The 21,192-nt window shown below is 43.6% G+C and overlaps 1 protein-coding gene across 1 annotated transcript in view; it reads right to left on the bottom strand.

The window, feature by feature from the left end:
- The window catches only part of LOC119436456 (ATP-dependent RNA helicase DDX55-like), a 45,422-nt gene that overhangs the window by 9,425 nt on the left and 14,805 nt on the right, over window positions 1-21,192 (bottom strand). Inside the window, exons 6-13 of the mRNA XM_037703310.2 lie at window positions 17,908-18,097; window positions 17,715-17,839; window positions 14,658-14,747; window positions 14,472-14,564; window positions 5,577-5,691; window positions 3,530-3,609; window positions 3,338-3,426; window positions 3,144-3,270 (exon numbers count right to left, since the gene is read on the bottom strand). Of these exons, the coding sequence (XP_037559238.1) occupies window positions 3,144-3,270; window positions 3,338-3,426; window positions 3,530-3,609; window positions 5,577-5,691; window positions 14,472-14,564; window positions 14,658-14,747; window positions 17,715-17,839; window positions 17,908-18,097 (909 nt within the window). The remainder of the gene's footprint in view (window positions 1-3,143; window positions 3,271-3,337; window positions 3,427-3,529; window positions 3,610-5,576; window positions 5,692-14,471; window positions 14,565-14,657; window positions 14,748-17,714; window positions 17,840-17,907; window positions 18,098-21,192) is intronic.

Raw genomic sequence — 21,192 nt, 5'->3', positions numbered from 1 at the left:
GGGAAAATTAACGGGAATCTGAAAAGACCGCACTAGGTATATCCGGTCCTGCACTATAAGCGGTTACGTTATAAGTGGTCTATACTGTAGAAGCCATTAATACCCTATTCAGCAAAATCTAAGGAACAGATATTTCGCAAATCTCTGCAGCAGATAATTAAAGGAAGCTTGCATAACATTTGATCCATTGGTGATGAACGAAAATGGACCTTATATTTGAAATAAGCACATAAAATTACATATATGCACAAGTTTTCAGAACCATATCTCAAAGAATAAATTTTTTTTTCAACGACCCAGCTTAATTACTGTGGATGCTAGTGCAATAGGTGATAGTTACTATACTCTCACCTACAGGTGTAATTCTGGATGCTTTCAGCAGATATTTTATTGCAATAGCAATTATACGGACACTTATGATGCATTTGCACTGTTGCCGTTGGCACTGTTGTGCTGTCAGTGTATTGACACGAATGTGTGGCCTGCAGGTGGAGGGTTAGAAGGTTACGAGAGATGTGCAGTGTGTTTGGCTGCAAAAGCGATGAAGCTAAGTAGACACACTGTCATGCTCTGGCTTCCCACACTGTTATGCACACACTCGTATGAGCGCAATAGACATTAAATGTCAAGTTGAATTTACCTAATCCTTTCTTTGGGCGCTGACAATGCCCACAGTTGTCTTTCGGTCTCATTTCATGCACTATTGAGGTATGGTGCCTGCAACGCCACTTGTGCTGCTCCTCATCACGCCAGTTTTCTGAGACACCTTCAGCGCAATGCTAAACCTTGCTATCACTTTCAATGCTTGACTTCGAGCAAAACAGCCCATTTTTTATAATCGCTCACATCTATCTTCACCTTTTAGCTGCTTGTTCTGCAAACACTATCATGGGTGTAAAGTAGGGCAAAAGAGGAACAGAACCGAAGTAATTGACCGTGGATGAACAAAATCAGTCTCAGACTGGAGTCAATGTTTCAATGTTGGCAACAACACTAACAAAGACAAGCCTCGTCTAAATTCTGGCTTCAGCCTGGGACTTCCCTCGTTCGCCCACTGTCAATCACTTCAGATCTCTTGAGAAGTTCCTATGAAAGCTCTGTCATGCTTAGAACACAATTGAAGTGAGAACTGTAACTGGGTGAGGGCATGAGACGTTTAAAATAATGTGCTGATTAAATATACATTGTCCAATGTCTAACGTATGCATACCTGCCAAGTTCGGTGAAACTAAATCCGGGAGATCTTCTGACCAAGGGGGGGTCAGTCGGTTACACCCCCCCCCCCCCCCACTACGTACAGACATTTATTTACAGATTGAAAAATGACACGAACATCAAGGTATCACTTTTGCAAGGATGTCCTTGTTGCCAATTTTGCCTTCAAAAATTCTTAAAAATTGAGTTAAATTCTCGGCTCTTACGTCCCACAACCACCATCTAATTATGAGGCACGCCGTAGTGGGGGTCTCCGGATCACCTGGGGTTCTTTAACTGTGCACCCAATGGACGGCACAAGGGCGTTCTTGCATTTCGCTGCCAACTAAATGCGGCCGCGCCGCGGCTGACATTTGATCCCGCGAACTCGTGCTTAGCAGTGCAATGCCAAAGCCACTAAGCAACCACAGAGGGTGTTGAAAAATTCTTCAGATAATGTTTGATTCCATTTCTTTAACATTTTATGACGATGACGTTTCCCGGCGTCTTGGACGAGCGGCACTGCGTTCTCGTATTTTTCACGACGTTAAATTGCCGCTCGCACTCTGCATTGCTCTGTGGTATCAACAAAATACCCAGCGTCACTTTGGCTGAGCACTACATTCTCCGGATCACCTGGGGTTCTTTAACGTGCACCCAATGGACGGCACAAGGGCGTTCTTGCATTTCGCCCCCAACTAAATGCGGCCGCGCCGCGGCTGACATTTGATCCCGCGAACTCGTGCTTAGCAGTGCAATGCCAAAGCCACTAAGCAACCACAGAGGGTGTTGAAAAATTCTTCAGATAATGTTTGATTCCATTTCTTTAACATTTTATGACGATGACGTTTCCCGGCGTCTTGGACGAGCGGCACTGCGTTCTCGTATTTTTCACGGCGTTAAATTGCCGCTCGCACTCTGCATTGCTCTGTGGTATCAACAAAATACCCAGCGTCACTTTGGCTGAGCACTACATTAAAAATACTTGACGACAATTTTTGCGCTAGTGCTCCTTGCTTTTAAAGCCATGACTGACCGTACGCCTACGCAATGCCAGAGCGGCTCAGCTGTGGCTGACGCCGAGAAGAACGATGGAGAATCTTGTGTTGCTAGTTGCGGAATGCGGCATTCGCTCGCTAGCGTAATGAGACTAGGGCCACTAGGGCACCCAACAACCCCGTCAGCGTAAGGAGCGGCTCTGCGCAACATTACTAGACTAGTCTAGCAACGTTGGCTCTGCGATGAACTAAACAGCGCAAGTATAGGGTTTCCCTACTATTTTCTTATTGTTTTGTGCGATGAACTTCCAAATGGATTGGATTGGGTTGGATTCTTTTTGCCAATGTGGCCTGACAAAGCGCTGGACGCGAATAGAAACGGGACACAACTGCAATTTCCGGGAGATTTTCCTGTCAACCATACAACCGGAAGAAATGATCCAAATCCGGGAGACTTGGCAGGTATGCTTATGTAATACGCGACTGCGAAAGCTAGCTTCATGTTCAACAACCAAAGCACATATGATTTGTTAGTAGGGCATGCTTTAATAGGGTTTGTTAAGGCAGTGCATGACACTAATAATCACTTGGGTTGGATTAGTCCAGTTGGAGGAAAAAATAAAATATTACAAATATACAATGTGTAGAGAAAAATGTAGAGATACGGAGACATGTAAGGATTTTTTAAACTTCTGCTCAAGGACATAAAACAGGGAGGTGGAAAAGTAGTAAAATTGTGCATGAACTACTGCACATTGTAAGTAGACATTCTTGTGTTTGACACTTGTTACGATACAAATGACATTGCTTGCTAGAACTGGATCCACTGCTTTCATCAAACACCTTGGCCAGCAGGGCATTAAACGGGTGATGGGCAAATGATTTTATAGCTTAGAAAAAAATTCAAGACTCAATATGACTAACATCAGCAAGAAAATCAATAAGACTTACTTGTAGGGAATCGACTTTACATCAATACTGCAAGCTTCAAAGCCTTCAATCTTCTTTCCTCTGAGCTCGGGCATGTATGGCATTTTCAGCAGAGCAAAGCCTTCCGCTATTTTAGCGAAGTCAAGGTCTGGAAAATTGTCAAACAAAGGCAGTGACATAGTGCACACAGTAAACACTATACGTTTTAAACAAACCTTTTATCCTGAATAGAAGATAACATTCATGCTTGCTGTATGCCTGAATATACGAAACGAAGGCACGTATTCCCTTTTCGTAAATTGCCCTAGGATAGTAACAAACGTGTTAATATTTTACTACACTTCAGAATTCATTTTCTCAATGCACAAGGACTAGACAGAACCCGTTAGCTTTATCTTTCAACTTGCCTGTCTTTCGTTGCCATTTTTTTCACTCTTGATGTGACCTCGTTTATCATTGGTGGAGGATCCATCTTTTCCAGTGTAACCTATCAGACAAAAAGGCAATAAAAAGATAATGAGAAAAAATATCACTGGGCATTCAACATTTATTAACATTCACTCTCGCACTTCTTCCATTTTTTGTTTTGGCTACATCTTCAAGTAACTTATAGGTCAGTTTTACATGTCCACAATTTCCTAAAATTTCGGTTGATAAAGCAGTCAGGTTTGACAGTGCTATAAGAAACCAAACGGTGCTCTAAAGCCATAATGATGTGAACAGTGATGCTACTGGCCTATGCTATTTCGGAGCAGCTTTTGGAGCATGGTTATGAGCAGGTTTATGAAAGCGATTGCAAACTATAATATATAGAGCTTTTAAAGGGGGGCAAGCCAAGTGAAGGCAGTTAAGTGGTCACCCCCTGGTTCATAAATTCAATCCAAACACTAAAAATGAACCCCCTCCCTTCATCGCAGTTTTTACTATGAACTCCAACGAAGCGGTTGTGTCCTAAGATGTGCTTAAAAAGCACTTTAGTGCATGGCTTATAAAAGCATGGAAGCACTTGGACGTGCTAGGTGCAGACTTCAGAGGTGTTTGGGAACCTTCAGTGTGATCTCACTGCTATATTTGTATCATTTAAGTATGTCAATAATACAGCAGAGCCTAATGTAATAGGCACACTCTCCTTTACCTTGTTGAATGGAATGGACAACTTTCATTTTTTTAAAATTTTTGCATTGTCGCAACGCCGCTGTCTCCACATGATAAATGTCCTCTAAAGTTAAAGTATCGGTAATCTTGATAAAATAAATTCTATCTACGCAAATAGTTGCTCGCATAGGTACGAGGGTTCTTAGCTGGGCTTGTTGGTTTACATACATCACGGCGAAACAGCACAGATGACGGGACATGCGAAAAATTAACAGCACAAGGCACTGACTATAAATTGATTCTTTATTCGAAGCAACTTAGTAATATAGGCGGAGGACACAAATTGCTCAATGCTATCTGTAAGCGACTTGACTGGCCAGCACAGAAAAGCAGTTGGAAATCAATGAACACATCATATTTGATGCTAAACAGGACTTGACAAGTGTAAAACTCAGAACAGCACTAAAAGTTAACAAAAATGGCAACAAAAATCAAACAAAAAAAGATTGGTAAACGACTAAAACGTAAATCAACAAAAAATATTTGTTAACACATGTCAACAATGCTGGAGTCCGCAGAAACAGGAAATGTTTTTGCATCTTTAGAAATCTTTTTTGTACATCACCAAACGAGTTTGGCGTTGTACTGAACATTGGTGCCAAAACATAATCTTTTCCAGGAACGTATGAACCTGGCAAAAAATATGTGTAACTCTATTGGGTCATTTGTTGCTTTCTCAATTGTGAATGTTGGCACCAGGAAATCATCCGTAACAGAATCATATCACCCAGGTTCCACAGTATAGTTAAAAACTGGTTTGTTATAAGTGGGTTCAACTACAGATAAAAAAGAAAAATAATAATAAAAGCTATATGGTGTCAGAACCACGACCTTTTGATTTAGAGTTGAGTGTCAAAACACTCGACCACAAAACATGCTTTTTATTTGCACCTTAAGTATAGTGAGCAACAAAGTACAGTGAGCATGTTCAACATACACACAGTAACCCTTAATACAGATAAATATTCCCTTCGTATTTTCCATTCCATTTATATATCTCATTCCATATATATTCCATTTTTGAAGGTGGAAGAAGCTAGCAGGATGAGAGAGTAGTAATGACATAGTGTTCTATTTCACATGTTGAATCAACACACTCCAACTGCATGTCATTTCAATACCTACTAACAACTCGCACATATGTAAACTTTGCAAAACGTCCTGCAAACAGCTATCATAGTAAAATGGGCTTACAAGCTGGACTTTTCCATGCACAAGGGGCTAAGGAGCTACAAATACCAAGAACATTTCAGTTTAAATGCAGCCTTAATTTTAAAGCTTAAAAAAACAGCAACTTGCTTTCTGATTCAGCTCCAGGAACTTGATGTAGGCGTCCTCACTGGGCATCAGCAGCAGCACTGCATTGCCGTCATTGCCCATTCTTGCGGTCCTTCCACAGCGATGAATGAATGAGCTGAAGCAAAATAAAAAAACACTTGAGCACTAAAACAAGACAAGCCTATGGCCATACTGAGGGTTCAGCGTTCTCGGCTTTTATTTTTCCAAAATTCAGCATACTTTCTTGGTATTTATTTCCACCTGGAAATTTTGTGTCTTGGATGAATATGTTTTTACAGATGAACTTTCGCCAGCTTTTCTGGCTAGATAACTTTTTGTGTCAAGCTTATTGGCTTCTGTTGGCGAATATTTGGTTAACAAATTTTGTTGACGTTTAAACGTGCTGTGACTGCAGATCCTGTTCTTCAACACTGAAGTTGCATTTAATGCACAGGATATCAATGTTGCGAGAAGCAGTCTAGCAATGGCAGCATGCCGCATGACAATGGAGCTATGCAGGAATTATGAATGAGTGCATTTGATATTCAAACAAAAAATAGAATGAGATTTTATTTGTAACATTATGTGGGTAGAGACTAGTGGGCTCCCACAAATAACACAGATTTTTTTTTTAGGAATGCGGTAGATACGAACTCGTGTTACACCATCAGTGAACTTGCTTAGTTTATCCACCATAGTGGCTACAGCACAAATACTGCAAGGGCTCAGGTTAGGGCTCCCCCGACCTTTCTACTAATTCCCACTCCTACACTCGCCACATACAGAAATACAGACCTCCTGCTTCTTGTTTTCATAACATTTTCAGTGGTGCCACTAACGAACTGAGATTTGGAGCAATTTTCAGAGCAACGAAAACTTAATTTTGGAGCAGTTTGGAGCACCCAAAAACAAATTTCGGAGCACTTTGGAGCTAATAAATGCCAACTGCTGGACACATCCTACGCAATTTCAAACACTTAAAATTGACAAGCCTTATTCCAGGAAGTATTTGCTTTCTGTAAAACAATGCTGCTCTGCCTCTGAACAAAAAAAAAAAAAAAGAGTAGCCCTTTAATTTAAATGAAGACAACAAACTTCTTCACACAGCGTGCTATAATTAGTTCATTCCAAATTGAGTGAAGCTGCTCAGACATTGCCTTTTACATGTTATGAATTTTTCAGTGTCAGCTGCCAGCTTAGCCATGTTTTCAGCAAGGCTCTAGCATCAGTCAGAAACACCTGGTCAGACTCAATGACATCAATGCTCTTCTGAGCCAGGCCATACTTGATGAGCCCCTTGTGACGTTCAAGCATTGCTTTAGACGACACCAGGCACCTTTTCAATGGTCTGTTTTTCCTTGTAAAGCTGAAGCCTCTGTTCAGCAACTGGCCGATTCACAACTGGCGCTGCCCGATTGTTTGGACACTAGCAATTCAAATAAGCTCGATTATTCAGACTACTTTAAGGCACCATCACTGGCCCATAAATTTGATGTAAAAGCACGAGCGAATTTTCGGACACCTTAAGGTACGCTATTCTATAATTCAGACTCCGCCTGCATGACCGCATGCTAATTTGACTGCCTAGTTGAGCGTAAACAGTGGTGTTTTGGCTTTGATACGTCGGTGGCATCGCTGCAGAATGGTGGTCGGCCATGTTTCCGACACCTCCTGGAAACCGAAACTAGCGAAGCCTATCAAGCACTGACCGTGCCCAAACCGTAGGGCAAAGGAACCCCGGCAAGCCATTCAGGAGTGCTCCTGTGTTGGCTCCACACGTCCAGTGCTTGTTCATTGACATGTGATATATAGCGACACGACCGCGGCGACTTCCAAGTTAAAGTGGCGCCGATTCCACCCTCGATGTCTATGCTGACGAGGACAGTGACTGCTGCTAAAAAAGCCGCAGTTGGTCGGCTACGATAGCGCTGTCAACTTCTGGGCCACAATTTTGCAGCGATGCATTCCGCTCGATTCTATATGCTGCCCTTATCATCCACCATTCATCTACGGCCCGGGCTGGCTGATAACATTGATAACGCAGGCGGAGCGCCGGAAAAGGCATCGCTACAAGATCACGGTCCTGTTATGTAACCAAAGGTTGAATATCCGGTGCATGCATTGATTGTACTTTCGTCTATCTGTGATCTGTGGCAACAGCATAGAGTTTCTCACTCTAACACCTAGGGGGTAATCTGGCGCGACCATCTATGCAAGTTTCTTAAAGGGCGCTGTGCCGTCATGAGAATGATGGGATATGTGTCTGCGAGGCTTGTGTTGGCTGGTGTTGTACGAGGCTTCGTCTAAAACGTGGATATGGCTACACAAATAATGCATTCTTAAAATAAAATCTGCATAAAAGGCTTTCATTCACCCATATTACATCTCTCAATAAAGTTTACTCTCCTACAATGCAGAATTAACAGAAGAAAAGAAAGAACAGACGACAAGTTGTTCCAAAGCGAGCGAGAATCTTGTCCTCTGTCCCGCAACTTTAGCGGCGAGCTGATACTTTTTACGTTTCATATAATTGTACATCCAATAATAAGTCCTCAAACTTAAACAAAACATGTTTTGTGTAATAATAAAGCTAAAACAGCTTCTTACGTGCTGTTTCAGCAGGAAATGAATCATTGTGACAGACGGAATGGCGCTAGCCAGGCTCGTCTTCAAGCCATTCTTGGTTTCCTGTGGCTCTCTAAGAACGATGCCAATCCGAAGTCACAATATACCGGCATTCCCAAGCATACCACAGCGCAGTAGTGCCAGATTCCCTCTAGGTAATATAGTGAGAAACTCTATGGGCGACAGCATGACAATGGTAGAGATACAGATTGACCAGATCGTAGGCAAGCGTATGTATGCGCAGGAACGCGTGGACAAACTTCAGATTTATTTTTGGACGATCGTTTTCGGAGATTCTTTCACTTTCACGACCTTTGACACGACTATAGCACTGGACACGTCGACGGCAATGACGTTCCTGGGACAGTGCCGGGAATGCCGTCGCTCGTAGCCGCCGACGTGTCTGACGCTAGTGGCGCGAAATCCTGCGAAAGTGAACGCATCCCCGAAAGTGGTCATCCGAGAATAAGGCACTTTTTTAGCACTCGTGGAATAAAGTCACTTGTTTTCTAGTGAATTTGGATAATTCCGACTACCGATTATTTGGACTTTTAGGCGGTCCCCAAAGAGTCAGACGGTCCGCTACGTATAGATAACGCGAAGCGCGCTGTGCACGTCTGCGGACCTCTGTGACCATAGACGTAATGCGCAGTCACAAATTTTGGTGCACTTCGGCGCAAAATCGTGTTCTTTTATCAGGATGGCACAGGAAATCTCGTTTGGAGCAATTTGCCGCATTTGGCATAGGAGTGGGAACACTGCAATTCATCACAGCAGCAAGCAAAATAGATCCACCTAAGAGTGTAAAGAATGCTTTGGCCACAAGCTGCATGTGACCTTACCGGAAGCCTGTTGCGTCCCGAATCGGCAGGGAGCATTCTTTGGTTGTTTCCATCGAGGCAGCCCCCTTTCATTAGCATCACACAGACGGCGACAGTGCCCGACACTGACGGTGACGGGCAAACAAGCGCCCCAAATCGGCAGTGCGGATCCTTTGGGTGCTTCCCCCAATGCCACCCCCTTCATCAGTGGCTGCGTACCTGGCGACCCGGCCGGCACCGGCTGTAACGCGATGACAAAGACTCTCACTTTGTGGGGTCTCACATGTGCTCTTGGAACAAAGGAACGACACATAGTAGTGCAAACAATCAAAAGGGCATTTATTGCACCTTTCATACACTAATACATACTAGCCGAATTACAACCAATTGAACATTCACACGGGCGCGTGACAAATCAAGGAAGTCCGACTCGCCGCGACCCGATAGCGAGCGAATACGTTCGCCCCATGCTATGACACCATCGCCTAGTCGTTCACGTGTACAGTCACGCGAACGGTGGCGCGCTCGAACGATCCGTGTTCGTCCATACCGGTGTCCCGCTCTAAGCCTCGCGCAACGGTCACGCGAAGCAGGCCGGCGCTTCGTGCGTGTTGGTCGCCGATCCCCAGCCAAAGAGAGACCCCCTCCGACCTTTTTCTCCCAAGTGACCTCGCCGTTCGGTGGTGGCGTTAGCATCGCGACACTAGCGCCATCTCTCGCAACGCGCCGCAACCACTTAGAAGTGACTGCAACCGCCATCCTTCATGGAACGCGCGGACCAGCACGAAGGTCACTCTCCCGACCCTGGCAAGATGAGTCACAGAGAGCAAGAAACCAAGTTGACGAGTTTCCTGGAAGGAGTGTGTACTCTCTGTTTCCAGATGGCCTCGTCCTTGCTTCGGAGGTTGGACATCAGAGGCAAGTTCTGTGAACAATACGACTCCTCTGATTGGCTGCACCAATGTCATCAGATTTCCTAGTCGGGTCCACATAGGGAAGACGACTGCTTTATAAGCAGACGACTGCTTTATAAGCAGTGGTACCCGCCGGGGTGGCTCAGTCAGCTAAGGCGTTGCGCTGCTGAGCACAAGGTTGCGGGATCGAATCCCGGCCCTGGCGGCCGCATTTCGATGGAGGTGAAATGCAAAAACGCCCGTGTGCTTGCGTTGTAGTGCACGTTAAAGAACCCCAGGTGGTCAAAATTAACCCGGAGCCCTCCACTACGGCGTGCCTCATAATCAGAACTGGTTTTGGCACGTAAAACCCCAGAAAGAAGAAGAAAGAAGAAGAAGAATGGGTGCAGTGGTGTGTCCTGACGTGTTCTGATATGTGCTCAGACATATAGTCAGCTGAGACATTAAAAGTGCTCCCCCATGGAGTGGGCTTCCTTATTTGGAGCCACTGTAAATATGTAGAATAAACCCTTTTTCTCTCGCTCTTACTCCCGGATGTACTCATCCTTTTGGCTGAAGGATCACCGGCCCAAACACTACCCCGAGTCCCAACAGGCCTTGCAGGGGCGTAGCCAGGGGGGGGGTTCAACCCCCCCTCCCGAAATTTCTTCCGCAACCCCCCCCCCCCCCATTTACCCACCCTTTGTTCTCGTCGCTTCGCGCTGACATAATTCATGAAACCGGTGCTACTATCACAATTTCATTCCTGGGCGCTTCCGTTTGGGTTGGTAATTTACAGCGAATCATGTCTGCATATGGAAAAAACTGTCACAGTGTTTGTCAAGGCTTTGACACTCTGTGAAGTTTTGGGCGAGAATGTGGCGGCCGCATTCTGAAGCAACAAATGTGCAACAAATGAAGCAAAAAATGCGGCAGCCGCATTTTAGATGATGGCGAAAACGTTCGAGGCCCATTTACTTAGATTTAGGTGCACGTTAAAGACCCCAGGTGGTCGAAATCTCCGGTATACATTTCCGCCGCTTCCCTTCAGGTGCCGGTTAGGCCGCGCTCGCGCAGGATCTTAGGCTACGTTCACGCTTGGTCTCGAAGCTGTCGGAAGTGGCAAAATCTTGCAAAAATCCGCCCGCCTAGGCAGCAAAACAGGCAGAAAAAACAGGCTGCGAGCCAAATCGGTCTCAGGCCGACTTTTTCGCCATGGCGAAGCGGAAACGCGGCGGAAAGTCGTTCTGCTTCACTGGAAGCTACACTAGAATGTAAACAACCGCTCGTAAAATTGAACATGGCACCAAAAGCTGATCGACGCGATCTAGAACCAGCCCTTGCTCTACGACAAGAGTGGCACTAAAACGTACTGTCAGCAATACTCGCGATAGTATTCAACGTCGCGCGAGCGGAGGTGCGGCAACGAAGCCTTGGCGTGACCCAACTTCTCGCGCTTTTGCAAAGCCAGGCGAACCCACGACCGCTGTTTCTGAGGTGTCCGCGTCTTCCTTTTATTCATTGTCCATTTCTAGAAAACAAGTAGGTAGAAGTATAAAAGCCATTTCTTCTTCCACTTCCATGGCAGACAATAGTTAGGCAGATTCCTCGTTGGCGCTCCATAATTCTCCTCGCTCGTGTACGGTATGTTGCAGAAGTCGCGGGGTGCTTTTCTCGTCGCGACGATAGATTGGGAGCGTAGGTCTCACGAAGGACGCGCAGGCTTTGGCGAGCCCCAACACAAGGGCCAGCCCGGGTTTTAGCTGTGGTGTTCCCGTTGCCCCTTTGGTGTCCTGGAGGCGCCGACAATACGAAATGATGAAATGTTATTACAACTTGTAAATAAAAGCTATTAAAGAAATATTATCACGCCTAGGCACCAACCTGTGACTGAGCGCTACTGCGCCCATGTGAGGAGAATTGCGGAACGCCAACGAGGAATTTACCGAAGGTCGCAGATGGCATGCGAAGTTGCGTAAAATGATCCCTTTTGATGACGGTACGTGGGTCAAAGAATGAACTTACCGCTCGAAATAATGCGATAATGAGCGCCACCACGCCGACAAACGTACGCAGACGAGATGGATCTGGACGAAAACGGCAGCGGCGGCCGCGGCGGTAGCAAAACAAATGTGAACAACTTGGACAGGCACGGAAGAAAATTTCCGGCCGCTTTGGCCTTTCCGCCCGCTTGCCGCTTCCCAAGTGTGAACATAGGCTTAGTCAGCGCGAGAAACGTCTCTTGTTTGCGATTGCGCCCCTACGGAAGGCTGGTTAATTACTGTTGTGTTGTTGAATCCCAAACCAGCAATTACGGAAGGCTGGTAGTTGCTGTTTTGTTGTGGAATCCCAAACCAGCAATGTACACACGAAGGGGTTGATGACAGCAGTGAAATTCCACCGACTCGCAACAGAATGCACGAAACAGACAGCCGACAAGCATGAATTACTGCTGTGCGCAGTACAGCGTAAGTAAACTCTTGTTGCAGGCGCTGATAGTTCTCGTCGGAGTTCACGCGTCCTGAGAAATTGATTATGAGCACTATGCACTGAACAAGACCGGAGTTCATCCCTGCATCACTAGTACACCAATCAGTCGAGATTCTGTGAGGTACAAGGCCGCTTCCTGTTTGCACCGGCGTAAGTAAAGCTGAAATGAGTCGCACGCACTACTTAAAATGCGTACACATGCCATATCTATGCTGTGTGGTGAAATATTCTGTACAATTCTGAATCTGTTGACGTAAAGGCAAATGGCGACTGCACGCTCGCACACAGCGGAAGACACAGCGGCCCATGCACTTGCCGCAGGAAATGCAACCCTCTCGTATGAGGGAGCAGGGCGACGAAAGCTTCGAAAAAAAAAAAAAAGCTTTATGCGTTTTTGCGCATATTTAAGTTTTCTAGCGCAAAGACGCAGCGAACAAGCTATTGCTATGGGAGTAGGTATAGCCTGGTCACACGTACAATTTTACGCGTATAGCCGTCCTTGACTTGTGAAACGCACTTCGCCCTGACGAGGACGACGCCATCTACGCTTAACAGAAATTAATAATTAATGATGTCTTCTCCGATCGCACGGGTCGTCTCAATGATGCGTTTTCGAAGCCTGGTCCATTCAGTGGCGCAATGAGAGACCGTTGCTCCAAACGCCCACTGTGCCTGTCGTACTTACTGTATTTACTGAGCTTACTTTACTTTTTACTTTTTCCTCACAAGCACACGTACATGCGAGGGGGGGGGGGGTCCCATGACTTTGATATACATGTATAGAGTCTACTTAAACTACCGATATTTATTATCGATCACATGACGTACAGGAATACAGAAGCTTGCCCCCCCGGTCGGGCCGGTGAACCCCCCCTGAAAAAAATTTCTGGCTACGCCCCTGAGGCCTTGCATCGAAGTGCAAGTAGGCTGATAGCTGTGTGCAACTTACTGTCTTAGATCTCTCGTAAACTTGCTTTCACGAACCCTTTTCGGTTAGAACCGAACTCCGGAAAATAATGTTCAGCATACTTTTGTTGGCTTAAAGTGAAAATGCTGAACCCTAGCCATAGTTTCATGGATAGATGCATAGTCACGCATATACCTCCTTGCCTGGTTCTACATTCAGGAAGATATGCACCTCCAGATTCCTATTTTTTCGTATAAGAGAAACAAGAATTATAAGGCTTCAGGCAATAAGTTTTGCTTCCTCCTCTCAAAATTGTAATTTGTATCTATGTGGTTTTTAAACTTTTGGTTTTATCTGGCAATTCAGCATGCAGCATATATGCATTTTCTTTGCACACTTTATCACATTTTTTTCTTTTGCACATTATCATACAACAGCTTATTTTGTCTTGACACTAAACCATAGAAAGATGTTTTTCAAAAACTGATGGCCATGATACCTGCCAACATGAGTAGGCAATTGAACCCTATCAGCTTTGAAGGCTACAGGTGCAATATTTTGTCATTAGTGACAATCTGAAGTACACAGAATACTGCGAATACTGCACAGAGAGCATGAAAAGTCAGAAAATGCACTTTCTTTTGCTTTAAGCTGGAATATAAAATTCAAAAGTGAGTTTGTTCTGCATATTCAAAGGAATTGCTGTGATAGCCAGTGCTCACAGTGCCAATTTCTTTCTTTTTAATTCTAAAGCAGGAAAAAAAAAAAAAAAAACTCTTTTGACACATTGACATTAGATGCATATTCACTGACTTCTACACTTCAATGTTTCCTCTGGTTTATTTAGATGTGACAGTAGAATCTAGGAGCACAATTTTGCAAATAAACATAACAAATGAAACATTTTTCTAGACAGATGTGATCCTTAAGCCTATGTTTTAAAACCCCTTCAAAAAAGCAAAATGAGCAACTAGCAACATGCATAAATAACACTTGAATATAGCAATACTAAATGTGCAGTCCCAGCTTTCTGAAAAGTGGTTCAGAATAAGTAACAAGCATCCATCTATCCAGCTTAGAATAAAGAAACAAGTCCATTTCATGAATTTCAGCCCCTGTTTACAAAATGCACCAGCACAGACCTGCAACATGTAGTGCCTAAAAAAAGTGTAAAAACTACCTGGATGATTTTGGAGCATCATACTGGACAACCCACTGGACATCTGGAATGTCAACTCCTCTTGCCATAACATCTGTGCAGACAAGCACACCTCTGTAAATAGTGAGGGAGAAGATCAATTCAAAAGATTGTTCAATTTTTTTTAACTCTTAAGTGAATCCAGTGCATGAGAAATAGATCACTTACTTGTCCATTTTCATGAATCTGTTGAATACCTTTTGTCTTTTCTTTTTCATCTTGCCATGAATGTTGATAATAGTCATGTTTTTCAGTAGCCTGTGGAGGAAACAAAACCAAGCTTGGGAAAAAACAACAACAACAAAAAAACAATTCTAAAAGACATTGTTGACGGTGAGGAAAGCAAGAACAAAGCACTCTATGAAACTAGAGTAATAATAATTACTTCTGTACCATGTGCTCTAGCGGGAATAAATAAGTTTTTAGCCATAAGTTTTAATAGTGCCGTTTTTTAAATTTATGTATAAAACACGCACATTGGCCAAATTTCCTCTCACCCTCTGTTTGTCCCATACTCATTACCATGATTACTGTGTATTAATGCAGCGCCTCCTCTAACTAGATGCCAGCGACATCGCTTCTTATCCCATTGGAGGTGCCCTGCGGCGTTTGCGAGCCGGCACCGTGAGGTAGCACTCGCAACCGCACCGTACCACTGAAGTCACATGACTCCCGTCGGTACAGCTTGTTGCCGGCACAGGAGGCCGCAGTCTAGTGAGGCCCAAGTTGATCAAAAACTGTCGAAACATTGGGCACGACAACTGCTTTCAGCAGCCGCTCCGTAGGTCTTTCCTGAAGTCCAGTGTGGAAGTGCTACAGAGCAGAGCACTACAGAGCAGAGCACTACAGAGCACTAGAGAGTAATTTGGTGGCACGTAATCCTTACTCCTCAATCATTTGTTTTAATTCGTCCCCATTGTTGCTGAACAGTAAAGCAGTCTGTAAAGCAGTACATTAACCTAAGTCAATTACTCACAAGGGACCCTGATCATAACAAGGAAACTTACAGAAGAATAAAATTAGGTTGGAGTGCCTACGGCAGGCATTGCCAAATCCTGACTGGGAGCTTACCACTATCGTTGAAAAGAAAAGTGCACAATCATTGCATTCTACCGGTGCTAACATATGGGCCAGAAACTTAGAGGTTAACAAAGAAGCTCGAGAACAAGTTAAGAACCGCACAAAGAGCGATGGAACAAAAAATGTTAGGCCTAACGTTAAGAGACAGGAAGAGAGCGGCGTGGATCAGAGAGCAAACGGGGATAACCAATATTATAATTGTTAGGAAAGTTTAATTCTTAGGAAGTTAGGAAATTTGCAGGCGCAAGTTCGAATCAGCTAGCACAAGACAGGGGTAATTGCAGATCGCAGGGAGAGGCCTTCGACCTGCAGTGGACATAAAATATAGGCTGATGATGATGATGATGATGATGATGATGAATCCTTACTCAAAATTGCCTTAGCCACTAGTCACGCAAACTGCTGTCGGAACGTATCTCGCGGAAAGACACGCATGGTCTGTTTTTCTCTGACTAGACGAGCATTGTGGCATGCTGCAATGGCGCATTACTGAGTAAAACATACAGTGGTAAGCTGAGTGAACGAGGAAATAGCATGAATTTTGTGTGCTTAGGCATAGATTACGAATTTTACTGGTGGTGCGCGGCGAACGCAGCCTTCGGTGTGCTGCAAGCATCCTCCGTGAGGCGGCTCCAGTAACCGTACCAAGTGGACAGGTGTAGAAGGGAAAGGCAGGTGGTTTTTGGCTCATGTCGCAGGCATTTAGCTAGGGGAAGCGCTGATTAATGGCAAAGTTAAATAAAATGCCTTACGACATTTTCTACAAGTTTAATAACTGATTGAGTTTGAGATCACAATGATACACAGTGGCTATGATAGACTGCGTAATGGAGGCCTCCGAATTAATTTTAAAGAAACAAGACATGGGGCCTCGCATTTCGAAATTGCACAGTGGCTTATGAGGAATAGACGTAGTGGAGGGCTCCGATTTAATTTTAACCACTTGGGGTTCTTCATTGTGTGCCTCAAAGCACGGCACATGAGCGTTTTTGCATTCCACCCCCATAAAAATACAGCTGTCGCGGCCGGAAGTTGAACCCATGACCTCATGCTCAGCACATACCATAGCCACTAATTTACCGTGGCAGGTCAGATTCATATTGAAAACCTAGGGTTCTTTAACCTCCAGTTTAAACTTAACATAGAAGCAATTATCCATGCCACACCCATCTGAATCTAGCTACCGTGATTGAGAATCAAGCCTGCAACCTTATTGCACAGGAGCAAAGCACCATAACCACTGAGCTGGGTGGATTTCTTTAGCACAAAGTATATAATTTTAAGCAGAAATTAATTATGCCTAATTTTCAAAAAGTTGGTTATGCACACTTCAGAGTGCTTTGAATAAACTGCAAGACGAAAAAAATTTGACCTTCAGAGGAGCAAGATCCAAAATTGCACTCTGTAAGCACATGGATCCGAACACAAAACTGAGAGAAAGTATGGTGTGAAAACAAACATAACAAAGCGAAAATTTCAAACAGCAATTTTTTATACAAATAATTTCCCCTGCCTAAGCATTAAAGCTTAGGCAGGGGAAATTATTAAAGCATTAAAGCTTAGGCAGCAAACCCCAGAGTATGCTTGTGTGGTATGGAATCCGCATAAGAAATCAGACACCATGAAATTGGAAATGGTCCAGAAGAAAGCTATCCGGTTTATCTACCGTCGTTATGACAGCAACTTTTCTCCGTCTTCTAAACTTTCAGAGTTAAATCTAACAACTCTCAGCACCCGTCGCAACATAGAATCCCTAAAGCTATTGCATTCACTAATTAACTCATCGAACAATTCTTGCCTTAGCAAATACATAAAATTTGTGGAACCTTCCTCATCTAGGAGATATCACCATCTTAATATTGTACCTTATCGGTCACGAACAGATGCATTTAAATATAGCTTTTTTCCTTTAACCATTGATTATTGGAACTCTCTGTCTGGTGCCATTCGCTCCCTTCCTCTGGACGATTTCTTGCTCAAGCTTGACTGTTATTGATTTATCTTTTGTGTTGTTTGTTCTTGCTTCGTGCTGCTTATATATGCAATTTGTGTACGCTCTACAACTGTATAATTCCCCACTCCTGCCATAGCCCTAACAGGGCTGCAGTATGTAAAAATAAATAAATAAAAAAAAGCAGAACTTACTGTGCAAGAATGGCAGAAAAATACTCAACACAGGCACATGTACTGAAGAAGACCATGTGCTTTCCACCTGAATGGCTTTTCAGAAAGGCCACTAAAGTGCTGAGCTTTTGGTCTGCCTCACAAAGCTGGAACAGAAACAAAGACACTATTTGCAGCTTACAGTATTTTTTCATTTTTGGCGAAGATGCCTTACAATGTAAAAATTCTTCAGCAATGCAGGAGTGCGTTGTGTATGGCCACAATCGGTGGGTTTTTCCTTCACTGTAACACTGACAGGGTTTCGAAGCCCAGCACGAATGAGATCTTCTACTTCCTTTGTTTGGGTAGCTGAGAACAAGCCTGTTCTTCTCTGTTTGGGTAAGAATGACAGGATAGTGTTGATGCTGTGGATAAAGAGGAACACCATTTGCAGATTTAAAAAAACACACACACACAGAGGGACAAAAAAAAAAAAATGCACAGGCAAATGTCTTGGCAAATTATTCAGCTATTGCATGCTTAAGTACAAATTCCTGTTTCATCCTGTTGAAGTTTTACTTTTCAGTGTGTCCCCGAGATAAATGAGAATACAAAACAGTACAGGCACACGCAAAGGTAATAGAACCCCAGCATTTTTGAAACCTTGATAGGGCATCAGTTGGTGGACCAGTTACTGCAAATTCTTGTTCAAGGCGCAGTCACTTGCATGAGGAACATCCTAAAGCAGAAACACCTTTGCTAGTTGATGCAAAAATTGATGTCAAAGCCAGGGAGGTCCATTACTTTTGCACAAGAGGGCACACACCACTGGAAGCAATACAGACCAATGTCTCCCATTTCTGAAACTTACACATAAATAATGTGAGAGCAACAGTAGAAATAGTGGTCACCAAATGTGGCACGATGTGCCATTCTCAAACTATGTGAACACATGGAGGAAGTAAAAAAGCTAGGAGGGAGCATCTTGTGGCAATTTTGAAGCCTAGTTATAAAAAAATTTTAAGGAAATTTTATGAGAAAACAGCCTTCACCACGTGATAGGCAAGCAGTAAGTTCTAGCTAATCCATGCATTGCAAAAAGGACGGAGAACAGTCAAGAGTGGCACAGAGCACTACAGCGAAACACTACAGTGAAAAAGGTCTGGCAACCATATACAGGCACTTTTCTGAAAACTTAGCAGAGAGAAAGAACGCGGGAGGAGCGGTGTAAAAAAAAAGTTGGCTTATTTATGTCAGTGACGTCATGGTCACTCCTAGTTTTTTAATTCCTGCACACCTATTACTAAGCACCTTTTAAAAATTAGAATGCTTTGTCGAATACGCTTAAAAGTTCTAGTGTGTAACAAAATTTCTCATGGACTAGTGAGGGTTCCTTTAACATGCTGCATGAGATATATGTGCAGCAATGAGTAGAAAAGGTTCCCAACATCTACACAAAGTTGGCTTATTGATGTCAGTGACATTATGCTCACTCCTAGTTCTTTAATTCCTCCACACCTATTACAAAGCACCTTTTAAAAATTGCTATAGAATGCTTTCTAGAAGACGCTTAAAAGTTCTAGTGTGTAAAAAAATTTCTGAAGGACTAGTGAGGGTTCCTTTAACATGCTGCATGAGATATATGTGCAGCAATGAGTAGAAAAGGTTCCCAACATCTACACTTATTGTTGTGCAAAATTAGTCGTGCAATCAGCTGACAGTCAGCACTTGTTTGTGTTGCCTCATCCTCTTATGAAATGCCTAGTTTGCACTGTAAACATGTATTTAAATCGTCAAGTGTGTCTGGATGTTTTATTGAAGTTACAAGTGCAGAGACAGAGACATCTCCTAAAACTACTGCAGAATAGTAGAATAGTGGTAAGACATCACCACTTATCTAGCGAACCAATAGAAATATACATTAGCAGCCGGAAAAAAAAAAAAAAAACACATTTGCTTGCTTTATTATTTTACTACACAGTAGGATCTTGTAAATAAATACTGGCTTATATATAGTGGTGCAAATACTGGCTTAACATGCTGCAGACAATTGAAACCAATAGATTACAAAAGCGCACTAAAAGCCTAGCACTGGCATAGTGGCTTTAAGGCAGTTCATCATCATCATCATCATCATCATCATCCTATATTTTATGTCCACTGCAGGACGAAGGCCTCTCCCTGCGATCTCCAATTACCCCTGTCTTGCGCTAGCGTATTCCAACTTGCGCCTGCGAATTTCCTAACCTCATCATCCCACCTGACTTTCTGCCGTCCTCGACTGCGCTTCCCTTCTCTTGGTATCCATTCTGTAACCCTAATGGTCCACCGGTTATCCATCCTACGCATTACATGGCCTGCCCAGCTCCATTTCTTCCGCTTAATGTCAACTAGAATATCGTCTACCCCCGTTTGTTCTCTGATCCACACCGCTCTCTTCCTGTCTCTTAACGTTACTCCTAAGATTTTTCGTTCCATTTCCGGTGCCTGACACCGGCAAAAAAAAATACATATTGCCGAGAGCTAGTGGGGCTATACTAGTTCAGGTGCAACCAAACTAGGCAGGCCCACTAAGCTTCATCAAAGTCACTCCCTCACCAGAACAGGAATTGGCCTCCCTGGTGCAGTATTCGGCCACTACCTCCCTCATGACTCCGACAATTAAGGCAGTTATTCAATACTAATTAAGAACACGAAGTACTATAGGTTTCTTTAGGTGGCTGCTGACAACAACAATTGGTTACATTGCATAGAAGGCTTTGCTTTTTTTTTAAGCCTTTTTAGCTGAGACACCCTGTATATAACATACTGAACAGAAGTCCCCAAATGACCTGCGAGTGCATCAAGGTAACTGCCAAGTCTAAAAGGTTAAGAACCATTGCTGTTACATGTGATGCATTTTGTTTGTGCCTGGACGTTGATCTTAGCCAAAAGGCCGAGAAGTGATATCCTCCCTGGATGGATAACAAATGATAAACCTTTCACAGTCAGCAATTTTTGCTTGATGTACGTAGCCTGTTTTGGCAAGGGACTGAGTACTATGTGCATATGAATCAAAGAAGTTATATCACGTTGCGTAGTTTCTCTCTATTATCAAGATCTATAAAGCTGCAGACTGCCACCATCCGTTGTATAACCCCTAAGGAAGAAGCTGAGTTGGCTCCTGAAACATCAGATTTAATAAAATCCACTTTTTGCTTGGAGACATTATTGACTTAATAGTTCATTAGCTCAACCAGGCAGGCAATTTCATCAAAATTTCTAACACTGTTGTGCACATCACAAGTAATTTATTTCAGCCCTGTTCTTGGCTTTTCTAGCAACACTTGAGTGCATTAACCCAGCAAGAAGATAACACACAGACAGTTCAAATTAGGATACAGGTACCTTCCCAGGCCATGGCTCGAAAGTGACCCCACTTCTTAAAGGTCACGCCACAGTCAACTATTAATGCCAAGGGTTAAACATTGACTATAGCACCTGCGTGTGTGCATTCTGCTCAGACTGAGCAGTGAAACTT

Source organism: Dermacentor silvarum, chromosome 1 (genome assembly GCF_013339745.2).
Source record: "Dermacentor silvarum isolate Dsil-2018 chromosome 1, BIME_Dsil_1.4, whole genome shotgun sequence".
In the NCBI taxonomy this organism is placed as follows: domain Eukaryota; kingdom Metazoa; phylum Arthropoda; class Arachnida; order Ixodida; family Ixodidae; genus Dermacentor; species Dermacentor silvarum.
This window is presented reverse-complemented; position numbering and strand designations above follow the sequence as displayed.